Raw genomic sequence first — 14019 nt, forward strand, 5'->3', positions numbered from 1 at the left:
TGCCATGTTCATTGCTACTTCAGACCGTATACGTCGTTAATCTGGGTTCTTCTGGGGGTCTTCTTATTTCTGATTCGATTTCACAGCGAACCTCTCTGCCATATTCTACTCATACCTATCGAAATTTTACTTAATTATTGGAATTTTAGATGCATTCAAATAAATCGAAAATCAAATAGCTGATAAAGATTAATTAATATTATTTGGTTTTATGACTCATGTGGGTGGATTTACGAACTCACCTTATATCAAGTTTTGATGTAACCTTTGTTAACAACGTATTTGTCCAGTTATGGCCTATTCACTGTTCTACCCACGTCACCGTCAAATTTTCAAGGAAATACTGACGCAGATAGACTGTTCCACTTCTTCGCTATACGTTTTCAGTTGATTAACAATTACAAGTTCCTTTGTTTTTGTGAAATGTATATGACTGATTACATACGAAAGGTTTCATGTATTGCAATTAATGACTACGGAATAAAATTGTTTTAATTTACAGTTTTTACGTAAAGACACAGTTAAATTAACACAGGTGATTGCTGATTTGTATTTCTATCTAACTTGATATTAAAATTTAAAGGGTCTTTTATCAAGTACACACTAACACGCACTTTCGAATCGTCAATTTGTGTGATATAGAAAAAGAAATGTGCTGCTATTATGAAGGTCTTATATGTAAATTTTGTATTTCAAAAAAGTATGCGAAAGAGTCGTGTCACGGTAACGGCATTTTAGTCGCCCACTTTTAATTTCTAATTATTATGTGGCATGGTTTTAGTTAAACATACGTTCCCGGGAGATTTGACTTTAATACGTAGCGTCGTCCTTTGTTATAATTGTAATGGTACATCATAACGGTAATTCTCTACCAAAAATAGTGCATTACAATGTTAATTTAGTAAGTTATTATATGTTAGTTTGTAAATTAGCCCAAGAGAGTCAATAGAAAGTGGCTACGTGTAAACAGATCTTTTCATTTATTTACTATTTTCGACGTCCGTTAAAACCATTGCTACATCATTTCTTTAACGCGCTTAAAAAAGTGCCGTTAAATTCCGCTGCATTAATTCCGCCAAGCGAATAAGTAATAGATAATTCGAAGCAAAGATCATTTCTATTTTGACAACTTTCGCACTGACTCTCATTTAGGACTAAGACTGGCGTTGGATTCATAAATAAAACAAACAGTAAAGTTTACCAAAGTCATTTATTATTGATGTTCATAATATGCTTAAGTCATGTTAAAAAAATAATGGCATTTTGAAAATCAATAATTATTATCTTTCAAAACAACCGGTTTCGGACTCGATATATAGTGTGCATTATTTTTGTCAAGTTTACCATTCTTTATTTTTTTCTTACGCCAAATAGTACAGCAGATTCTGAAATGAAAAATACAAATAATCTTTATGTAATTACTATTTGCCTTGTGATATTACTTTTGGTGAAATTCAAACATCTCAAAGAGGGCTGCGTGCCTCATTCAACCAAGGCTGATTGTAAGATTATTCAATTCAAGTCAAAGTCTTTTACAGACATCTTTTGAAAACATACAAAGTTGAACGTTCTGAATGTGGATTTCAAATTAATTGAACGTTTTATTATAGAACAGCTTTACTTAAATGTAGGAATCGAATATAGCATTAATTGACGTTTGCTTTAAATATAAGTTATTATTAACAATAACTATAGTATTAATAAGTTCATTTTAGTATGAAAATAAAAGTTAAAAAATACAGTTTCGTCTGTTTAAAGTTATTATCTATTTAAACTAAAAGTGATTCATGTTTCGCAATTTCCTTAGAGATTCAATGTAAACTGTCTATTTTTCAATCAATTAAATATTTGTTGTGATTAGGTTATTGTAGATATTATTATATAAATTTAAGAAGCTCAGATTTATTTACCTTAAAGTGAGAAAGTATAATATTTCAGCAAGACTTAGTACTGAAAAACCCAAAAACAGCCCGAGTAGACCGCCGCAAGTTGCCAGTAAGTCCGTTAAGTCGTAGAGTTTGGATCTCAGAGAAGTGGTGACCAGAGCTTCTTTGAAGAAAATGACAACACGTGTAAATTTTTGACTGAAATATTTGTTATATCAATTATATATACACCATAGTGAAATTTCAAATAATTATTTACAATTTGTCATGAATTGAATACTAAGCAAGGAATTCTAAGTCAATAATTTAGCGCACAGCATTTGCTTTCGTTACCTTGAGACATGAGATCATATTGAACTTTGTTCTGACAATATTTTTAGAGCGGAATACACCAAGGATAATGTATTACTTTCAAACAATAATTGAAGCAAAAAATGTAGAACGCAACGGTAAAGAAATGTATCAATTTTAAGGCAGTTTGAGTCGCCCAATTGATTTTATTTCTTATTTAAAAATGTAGCACATATCATGGAACATATGTTATATGCTGCCAGTGACAGATGACTATGACTGCTAATTTTATATCGCGTCAATGTATTCGCTTTAATTCCTTTGTTTAGTAACGACGTATGGCATGTATTTTTAAAGGTTATGCGATTATATCAACTCGTATTCGCAGCTACTAAATATTTTATAGTTCAATATCCCTTAGTGCCTTAAGAAAAATGTCCTCGGCGATATTGGTGTTACTAGAAATGACTTATGGCACTAATATGTGGTCTCCAACTTCGGGCCTTTTGATAAACTCATAGTCGCTCAACGAGCTATGAAGAGTGCTATGGTGTTGCCTATGTGATCGAATTAAGAATGAGGAAATCCTGATAAGAACGAAAGTTATCGACGTAGCTTGCATACAGCCACATAACGCACTGAATAGATGGCCGCTTGGATATTATGGTGAAGGCCATGAAAGGGCGCAGGTTTGTATGTCCACTCACAAGATGTACAAGATACCTTGTTAAGATCGTCGGAAGACGTGGATTGCAGGCCGCTTACTGTCCTCTTAGAAATCTATGAGGTAGGCTCAGATCTGGCAGTATATATTCTAGAGCCGAAGTAATGACAGTGAATATAAAGTTTCATTACCTTATCAAGTTTATTTTTATTCTTTGCAGTAATTTTTTTGGAAACTAAGGGTCACATAGATGAATTGAAAATTAAAATATTCAACTCACTTTTCATATATAATATTTCTTCTGAAATAAACTTAAGTATCACGAGTTTTTTTAAAACATACAACTTACTCTAGCATTTCATCGTCATTAGGTATATTGTATGCTGTAAATAAATCTCTCCAATTATATTCCGCTTGTGATGTCTCGACTTCGTATTCAAGAGATGTACAAGCTGGCAGGCATTTACATCGAGAAACAACTTTACGCGCCTCTTCTACTGTTTCTTCTTCAACCAATTCTTTTTCTAGTTGAACTTGTATATTTACAGTAAGCAGGTCGACTGTAAGAAAATTTTTCATTTCATACTTTAAGCGTTCACAGAACTTGATATTATACTTGGCTTGATTTGGTACATTGGGCATGTAAAAAAACTTTTAATGTTATTAATAATTTATAGCAAAGATTGGCTCTGTACCGGCTTTATAGAACGTGGCCTTTATTGCATAGAGCTCCGACACTGTGGTATGTATGAGTAGCAGTTAAATACTATTGTTTTTATAATTATTATAATATTAATCTTTTGGACGAAATATTTTTACAATATACCAAATCAACTGCTGGTTACAATAACAAGTTTCAGAGCCTAAGAGTAGTCAAGTCACAGAAAAGAAGTGTTTTAAGGAATGTGTCACCGTTAATTCCATAATATTAAAAATAAATACTTACTCTGAGCCTTTTTCATACAGGCAACACTACCCGCATTGCATACTGACATACAGGGGCCGTCTAAAATAATTTAAAAATGGATTAGCTAAGTCGTAATAGGTTGCACAATGCACAATGTAGTATTGCATGCTTATAAATCAACTCACGCGGCATGCCGAAATGGACGCACCCACATCGAGCGTACGTAAAATTCGTCAAGCATTCTATTTCACAATTTGCTTGGGTGTAAACTTTAAAGTAGCGAAGGTAGCGCTCTCTTGGTAAGTAGCATTGTCGTCTATAATCGAATTAAATGTAATTAATGTATACAGAGTGATTGGCTATAGGTGTAAAAGCTATAAAAGGGTGAGTGTATAGCATCATTCGCTTGAGGGTATACCCTGTCCGAAAACGAATGGTTTTATAAATAATAAATAACGTTATGACAATACAGTAAGAAAAAACGTTTACAAAATTGATATTTCTACATATTAAAATTAGTTATTGTTTACTATCTGTCCCTGCTGACTCCACTAAATAAAAATTAATGCAACATATTCCAGAACGATCACTTTATACAGGTTGATTTGAAGGAGGTGTAAACGTTTTAAAAGTTTTTGCTAACAGAAGCTATACCTCCACCACATTTTACAACTAACCAATCACTGGTAAAAAGTTTATCCTGTAAGAAATAAAGATGTAAATAATGAAAGATATGAATCGCTCTTCTTAAATATACATATTTTTAATTAAAACTTGCATAGAGGGATGATAAGGTTTCAAGCCATCTGAAGTAGAGGTCATTTTTGGTTTGACCGCTAAAATAACTTCGTGCGACAAGGGCAGCCTCAAATATAGTTGCGACATTCGTGGCAATTCGGCAGGGTTGTGTAACAATATCTAAAAACAATTATTTATTTTTAAAACAATATGGATACCTAGTAATCTTTTTAACCTTTAATAGAAATAGTTCCAAAGAAATACCTTAAAGCCTTGCACAGGACCTTTGCATATGTAATCCAAATCCTTGTCTTTGCTTCGTAATATAAATGTCAAACCGGCTTTCATTCCGTAACCCTAAAATATAGCTATAATGATTTATTTATTAATTTACTTTATTTTACAGAAAGCTTACAGACTAATAACAAATTTTAAAATACGACAATTGCTTATGACAGTTGCTGATTACAAGCTTACACTTATATGGTATCATTAGCGTTTATATTAGTTGATGGTAAACATACAAAAAACAGAGAAAAAAAAGACACAGCAAAACTAATGAACCATGCCAATCCGTGCTACATTGTCGCACCTATTGCCTATCTCCCATCATCACAAAAATATTCCCTACTTAGGGTATTTCTAATTTAACGTGCGTTGATGTTAAATAGATCAATATCCAAGTGTAATTGTAAATCGTTATAAGCTTTTAAGACACGTATGCAGAAAAGAGAAAAAAAGTTGCGCCTGTAGTTTGTAGATGCAGCTGGTGCGTGTAGTTGTGGTCGTTTTCTTAGGTTACTTTGATTAGTTCGCATAAGTATTTTGGAAATTAAAATTTAGAGTCAAATTATTAAAAATTGAAGTCTATTGTGTAATAAGAACTTTTAGAAGTTTAAAAATTTAGAGAAGACAGAAAAATTAAAAGATTACGAAATTTTTTACCGCGGTGTTTCAAATAAAAAATAAAAGTTTATTACGCGAAATTAAATAATATAAATTAAAAATAGGCAAAAAAATTTATAGTAAAAAAATTTTTAGGTACATACTAAGCCTCTGTGTGGGTAAGTTTCTAATGGTGCCGTTGGACGATATCCCCCTTGCAAAGACCACTTTTGACTAGTATTTATATTTTCTAAATATCTATACTCCTTGTGTAAACTAAAAACAAATTAAAATTAACCTTTGGAAAGTTATAAGGACATAAAAATTAATTACAAATCACGTTAATGCTACGTTGGGTATTTACTTTTCTGTATGATTTCAGATTTCTATTCAACAATCGACTTACCCGGACCAGCTATTATTTTAAATTACAAAATCATCCCATTGGTAGCAGATATTGTATATATTATGTAGATTTATTTATTTCAAATAGGCATGCTAACAGCAATACATAACACAAGTTTACATTAGTTTAATTAAACAAAGTACAAAATTAAACATGTTTGCCTATTGTAAGCGTACACAGCCCTGATCATAATCATACTTTGTTATATATGACCGCTATTTACAGAATAAAACTGAAAACAGTATCAAACCGTTCACTAAAAGATAATAAAACAAAACAAAAACAATCAATGGTATGTTAAATTAATTATAGCCTTATTATCTTTCAAGATCGCTAAAAAAGAATTCAGGAGTTATATAATTAGGAGGCGTCTAGTCACTTGATGTGGCGTTAATATCTCTAAATTAAAATTTTGGGTATATTTTAAAATAAAATATATAACATACAAAATATTATTTCGTCATAAAGATTACTTTTACTAGATTTGACATGTATTTTCTTTTCTAATAAAAAATAGTAAAGAACCAAATAATACTTCTCCATTCTAAATAGTTCTTCTGCGACCATTATATTAAAAGTGTAACAGAAACCATCGTCTGTTAATATCGATGAAAACGTTTCAGAGCAGGTGTGTCTAGGGACGTCTTTCCACTTGCAACCCAAGAAAAATTCATTTATATTTGGGACAACCTACAAATGAATATAATGTCAATTTTAAAAATTCTTTATATGAAATACATATTATTTAAAATGCTTGTTTTAATTTACCTGTTTTAAATTTTCGACTGTTGCTTTGCTGTTAGAGAATTTTCGACCATTTGCTGGTGCCAACCGTTCGTGACATATCAAACTGAGGTCTTCAAACATGTTCCGTCTAAAAAAAAAAACCCTCTATTCCTCTCTTACAATAAAATATGGTTTGTTTTTCCGGCTAAATTTCATCTTGAAAAAGTCAACAAATGCTCAATGGGACGCATACGGATTTTAGTTGTAAATTAAGTATTATTAAACAAATCTAATTATATCATTTAAGAGTTTTTACTTTCTGGTTGTTTTGAACTTGGGTTGTTGCCTCATTTACATGGTAAATATTATAACGTACATACAAAATATCGCTAAATTTCATTTAAAAACAACTGATGAGTTTCTGGCCGGCTCTTCTCAGCAGATCAGTATTTCAGCAAGTTTACTTCTTAACTTATGACTATTCTAAAATGCGCGTAAATGCCTATTTAAACAAAGATGTTTCGAAATTAAATTTATGTATAGACAAGGTAATTAAAGAAAGTTTTCTGTTGGCGCCCGCCATTTGTTATTTAATATTATTGTGTCCTTTTTGAAATAGATATAACCTTGACGACATACATTCTGGTACTAATACGTAATCGTCCTAGATCTAAATGGAAATACATGAGTCATTATATAGACGACAAGCTTTTAAAATGGCTCGAGGAATTAATTTACAACTTCATACGGTATCTAGTTTAGCCAAGTAATCGTTGTGCAAAATTTTTCATATGCTATTTTCGTAACGTGTTCAAATATTGTTGGTGAATGAAATGGGCGGTAAAACGTTATATATCTGCTAAGCTGAAGTCATTAAAGATTAAAAAGTTATATGTCAAACACATTTTATGTTTATATTTAAAAAGTCACTTATGTTACAGCATATGGCTATGGGAGTCCTTTTGATTAACCTATTTCGGTAATGAAGTATGAGTCCAATATTCTTATCTACAATCTGATTGGTTATAAATCTAAAACTTTAAAGGTGCGAATGTAATGCATTTGCTGTCAATTAATGCATGCTACTCCCTACCCAAAAATAAATGTTTATTTTTGGGAATCAGAAATTACAAATAGTGTATAAATATATTGTCGAACTAGTCAAACAGTGCTGTGAAGTTATTGTCCTGTAGTAATGCAGTAGAAAAAAAAATAAACATATTTCAAAGTGATCAATTCAAATAGGGTGACTGGAAATTAGTGTATAAATTTTTTTGTGACAAATGAGTTATACATTCGTTCCTTTCATTCTTTATATAACTAATCTGCATTTCTGTAAAGTTTTTAAAATCTTTGAATCAAAATCATGGATTAAATTAGATTATACAGACATTGCGTAAGAATTAAGTTACATACTCGTGCTCTGTCATTTCCATGTACGTAATATTATTTTTGTAGAGGTGATAATATTTTGTGTAATTGAACCGTGTCGGTAGTGATTTAGTTTCATAACATACGGTTACAGCAGGGAAGGGAATCTGAAAAAAAAAGCAGTTTAACTTTTTAAAAAAACGTAAGTTAAGTATGATAACGTAAGTATGATAATATTTATATTATATAAATTAGTAAGTATGATAACTTATTTATATTATATAAATTATAATTGTAAAATACTTGTGCATTAATCTATACGTTAACTCTTAAAAACCATTGCCTACTTTAGAAAAAATCTTATTTAATTTTACGTAATATCCGAATAATCTTACTCATTTAAATTTGGTATTATAGTGTTACTGAAATCGCTATATCGCGCCTTAAGAATATGCAAGGCGCGACGGGATAAGAAGAGGTCTCCGTTCCGTCAGCCAGCCTTTACCGCACATTTATTATTTGGCCCTCACCTCCAAGTGCTTTACTGAGGCGTAGTACAGCGGTTTCGACAGCACTATAGGAACAATTTTAAATTCAAATAATCATTCATATATACTTTATTTTCAGTTCGTTATCCCAGTAAATTTATTAAACACTATACTTTCATAACTGGAATAATATCTTCTTTTCACTATCGATAAACACACACAACACATAACATTCCAATTCGACGATACTTCAGTGGTTTAAAACTTAACATGGTAAGTTGTTATTATTAAATAATGTTGAGAACTTCTACAACCGACATTCTCCATTTAAAAAGCGTTAGCGTTGGTACAAATAGATAACAAAGTTCGAGAACTCCCTTAGAAAGCTTTGCTAGGTCCGGTACGTAATATTTTATAATATTATTAGGTTAAGACTCCGAGCTCTTAAATCATTTGGGCAAACGCGGTCTGGGAAGTGACCTTGCGCAAAGTCCTCTGGAGACCTTGGTTTGAGCTGTCACTCAAAACGTGTTTAACATTCAGATTTAAGGGTGCCTGGGAAGGCCGGAAACAGAAGAGCGTAAGCATTTTTTTCTTGTTAAGAACTCTTTGCTAATGTTATTCCTCTACAGATTTCAAACATAATATCAAAGGGCGTTCGGTATTCAAATTACCAAAAAGATATTTTGGTTTTCACTGAAAATGTTAATGAAGGTTAGGTTATTTTTTCCATTATACTCCTATTTAACCCTTGTTTAATGAAATATTATTTCTCGTTTATAAAAAGTGAAATAATAACCATAAATAGTCGTCTAAATATCGGTTTGCCGTAGTTAACAAGACATTACAACACCGTAATAATATTTTTAATTAATACCTTCCAAAGTGGCGTGGAATTTTCTTGAAAGTGAATAATAGCAGGAGTATCATACCATTTAGTCCACGCTTTACTTACGATACCAGCACTTAGTATCACACAACAAGTAAACATAAAAAACCAAAAAAACCTGAAAATGAAAATTTAAAAATTTAATTACAACTTAATAATATAATACAATATATAAAAATCGTACCTTGCGTAAAGAAATATAGCTTGCTATTACGTTTCTAAATGAACTCGTATGTAGACGATTGACAAAAGTTAAATTAAAAGTGATTATATAATAAGGGAATATAATAGCACAATAAAAATGTTATTATTTTTAACGAAATAACATTACATTCCATTTAGTATTTAAATTAAAATACTAAATAGCGTATACACTGCTAAATTTTCGCTATTTGTCAATAGATTCTGCAGTTAGTATTGGTAGATTTTGACATATCTAAAACGTCAAGAAATAAGCTTAGAAATATAGTAAAAAAACATAACATAGTAACGATTGATGAAAATTTGATCATTATATCAATTCAGTAAAAGAATATCATGGGAACTGCTCGGTCATGCTTCTACGTTTTTAGCTCGGCCAACCATATACTTTAGGCGGAACCAGGTGAGTATTATTTAATGTGAAATGTTGAAACTAAGCGAAACCATCACACTGAGCACACGGCGTTGATAAGAGCAAAGCCACAAAAAAGAGGTTCTATCGCATGATAACGCTCGACCTCATGTTGCCCAACTCGTTACCAAACCCCCTAATGGGAAGTCCTACGCGTCTCGCCATATTATTACTTGTTTCGTTCGATAACACATGGTGTGGCAGTTCAACAGTTCCACTCATATGAAAATACCGAAATATAGCTTGATAGCTTCAAAAGACGAATACTTTTATTGAAACGGTATTCAAGCTCTCCCAGAAAAATAATAAAAAGTAGTATATGCAATTAGTCAGTAATTTGCACAACTACGTTGAACTTTTATAAAAATAAAAAACGAGAACTTAGTTGCGCACTTAATACTTAAATATTACTACATTATACATAGATTACAATACCTGTAAACATGGCGGCCTTTGCGGGAGGCCTATGCCTTGCTGTGGGTGTTTGTCGGCTGATGTGACAATGATGACATAGATTACTTATGATATCAAGTAATATCACTTAAAACTATTAACACACTGTTAAATAAAGAAACGCGAATTTTAGATTTAGATATTGTGTAATCGATATATTACTAACTTTTCAACGTATGTCTGCTCTTTTCCGCCGATATACTTAAGACCGTGTAAATTAGTATTAAGGGTGTAGTCTATAAGGTATTCCTTAAAACCATTGCGAGGTCTATTTTTTAAACCAATTGATTCACGACATTCTGAGACGCTGCTTTGTATCTCAACGCTGCCTGATCTGGAAAATTTATTTTATTTTTTATTAAAAATATAACTGTCATATTATTTTGCATTTTTTAGATTATTTTTTAGACAATTCTTGGCATTTTTGGCAGCAAAAATTTGGAATTTGAATGATATACACGAGGAAATATATTATAATCACTTGCCAATTGGTTAGTTGTTGTATAAAGATGTAAAAATAATGAGCTGCTATTTACTTTGACGTCATCTAAAGAATAGAATGGTTACATGAACAGCAGCGATGTAATATTTTAACCGTTGATAAATCCAACACAAATCTACACGAAATCGACTATGAAAGAAATGCGGGCTAACTGAGCCTAATAATACATTAACGAACCCATTTATAGTGAAAAAAGTCAATTAGATCATAATATAACATCATCGCATTAAATATATGTTATATAATTAAACAATGATTTACTTTCATTTAACAAAAGTACACGAAACAATGCGGTAACAATACAGATTAATATCATTCATCAATTGTACCATGAAAATTCTAGAAATTATTTGATTTTGCAGTCTAGACAGCTCGACCTTACTAAAGTATTAATAACAACGTTACTTTATAAGATGCTAACGGTGGAAATCAAGGACTTCAACTCTCACAACGTAAACATAAGCAATTCTTTTCCTTTTTATATAGTAATATTGAACAAAATTTAATTTATTTTGTTTCATTTATTTAATAGGATTAAGAAACAGAGATAAAATTTTCAGATTGTAGATAACAAGTGAAAAAAGGGATTATATTTACGCTATTGAGTTGACATAGAAAATAAACAATATTTTAAAACGTACTTAAGTACAATAGTATGTAGTAAGGTACGCTAGTAATAGCAAAAGTGGAGAACACTGTTTAGTGTGGTAGGAGGTTTGCCTACTTCTGTTTGAAGTGACACTAGAATTCAAGAATATATTCATTTAAGTACGTCATTAGTCAAATTGATTAGGAAATACGACTTAAGATTGTGTTTAGTGTTGTTTGGCATGAACCATTTCTAAATTCTTGTGATGTTTATTTTATAAATGTAGATTATAGGAAAATTAAAATAATATTATTAGAAAGAGAGATATTATAATGCTTGTAAGAAAACAGCTGTGTTTGAAACTTCGCTGCGAGATCGAACGGTAAATGAGGATATTTGTGGAAGAACCTAGATCACCGAAGAAGCTTGGATTATTGCTCTTCTGAAGTGACAGTGGACGGGTCACATGGCTTGTGCAACCGACTGCTTTTAGGGCTGAAAGGTTTTCGAGGGGCGACCACGAACCGCTAAACGCGGCATAGGTGAACCAACAACATAGTCAAGATTGCGAGAAGTCGTTGCATGTGAGTAGCGCGAGAACGGTCCTTATAGCGATCTTTGGAGGATACTTATGCCTTGTTATGGGTTTCTAATAGCCGACAGGATGATGATTAATATATATTAATTAAACGAATGTGTTAATAGTTAGTAACTTATTTCAATTATGTATGAACACATAAATGACGATTGACAATGAACCAGGAACTTCTGATTCATGAGCAATAATATTTACAGGCATCAGCGGTATTGTAATTAAAACATAATAAGTATAACTGTTTGCACGTAACGGTTAAGGAATTTTTATTATTATAATATGACAATACTATACAGATTATTGCATTTCATGTTTTAACAATGACACGATATTTTGGTTTGAGCAATTGATGATCTTAACAAACAAAAAAAAAGAGTTCATTCACCTTTCATAATGCCGGTACTGGTGCATTATTGATTTTAAGTAAATTCAATACGTCACTACCGAATTTAACGAAACGCTGCATGGTCGTAATTTTTATGCTGCTGTATAATTTGAATAGTTTATTAAAAATCCCTTTGGTTTATGTTATTACGTGTACTTATCACTGTATACTTAAAATCACAATTAATCTTAACACATATTTTACACATTCGTAATGATTAAAATTATTATTTTTTATTAAAATTTAAGACAATGTCCATATAACTTAAAAGCAATGAATTCATCATAAAGACTTAGGGCGTCAACTGCTGGCTTCTCCATAGATTTCCAATAAGACCGTTTAGAAGCAGCTTGCATTTAGCGTCTTTCAATTATCGTAAAAAGCCCGTCTGTCCACCCTGTCTCACGTTGCGCTTGCAGATCCGTGGTTTTCATTTCAGAACCCAAAGATTGCCATCTCAACTGAATAGCAAAATGCCTGCCAATTGCAAATTTAATTTGCTAATCCCCACGTCAACGTTTACTTTTGTTCGTTTTTGGATCTCGTCACTCCTCCGCTTGAGGTACCTGGAGCCATCTGCTATGCACGCTATATGGCCTGTTTACTGCTATTCCAACGCGGCTAATTCGATTTTGTTTTTTTTTACAGAACTCAGTAATAAATAGTATTCTATCTCCATGACACCAACTGATAATTTATAGGTATTTAATTGTCGCAGATTTACCTCCACGGAATTATTAGTATAACTGATTTTCTAATCTCTTGACAACCCTTATATTCGTCACGGTAGCGATGCACTCTCTCAATCCCTGTACTAAATTAAACTATTTTATTCAGAATCAAACTCTATAGTAAGCTTTGAGTTAGTTTTAAGTAAAATTTTTGAAATAATATTTAGAAATACAAGGGTAGTCGGTTGGTTTGCTAGTAAAGCGTGCAACGTCCCAAAAAAGTCATTGCGGCGAATTTTGGAAAAGGCTCACGGCTTAAGGAGTGTTTATTCTTGGGCGTCTATCAACTGACATAAATGAATAGATGAACAGTATAATCTATAAACAGTGATGGGTTATAGGTGTATAAGGTTTAAAGAGGCATATGTTTGCTCATTGGCTGTTAATCCAATATATGGTACACCTTATCTAAAAATCAATCGTTTCAGAAATAACACATAGCGTTATCGATAATATATCAAGAAAAGAGGTTTTTAAATTTTGGATTGTTGCATATTAAAATTTATTATATTTACTACCTGCACCTGAACATTTTGTACTGAAGGCATTGGCCGGTCGTTCCAGAAGCTAAATAAAGTATTTTAAAGTGATTACTTAACACAGAATGATTGCTAAGTGTAAAATTTTTAGAGGTTTTTGCTAACAACAGATGAGCTATACATTCCCCCTTTATAGCCTCTATATCTATAGCTTCCCACCTGTATAACACATGGTTACTTAAAGATCTGGAGTGGAGAACAGAGACCGACAGGAGTAGATTAGGTTGTGACAAGGACAGATAACCTTGGTAAGGTCGTCAAAAGACGTTGGGTACAGGCCTCTTTCAACCGGTCTCATTGGAATTGTATGCGGTACGCCTATATCCCGCAGTGGATATTTAATAGCTGAACAGATGATAGA

General features: G+C 31.9%; 1 protein-coding gene across 1 annotated transcript; it reads right to left on the reverse strand.

Annotated features, from left to right (window-relative positions):
- Positions 1-1270: 1270 nt before the first annotated feature.
- On the reverse strand, positions 1271-12414 carry LOC137918991 (pickpocket protein 28-like). Its single transcript, XM_068761950.1, has 14 exons — positions 12389-12414; positions 10484-10651; positions 9240-9369; positions 7920-8041; positions 6546-6651; positions 6313-6467; positions 5536-5647; positions 4751-4843; positions 4527-4666; positions 3934-4064; positions 3788-3847; positions 3191-3401; positions 1911-2084; positions 1271-1385 (listed from the first exon to the last, which is right to left on the reverse strand). The coding sequence occupies exons 1-14, from the start codon at positions 12412-12414 to the stop codon at positions 1271-1273; spliced, it is 1743 nt and encodes a 580-aa protein (XP_068618051.1).
- Between the last annotated feature and the right edge of the window lie 1605 nt (positions 12415-14019).

This window comes from Battus philenor, unplaced genomic scaffold (assembly GCF_028537555.1).
Source record: "Battus philenor isolate CCGP_79_NKW_IND1 unplaced genomic scaffold, ilBatPhil1.0.hap1 SCAF_15, whole genome shotgun sequence".
Taxonomy (NCBI): domain Eukaryota; kingdom Metazoa; phylum Arthropoda; class Insecta; order Lepidoptera; family Papilionidae; genus Battus; species Battus philenor.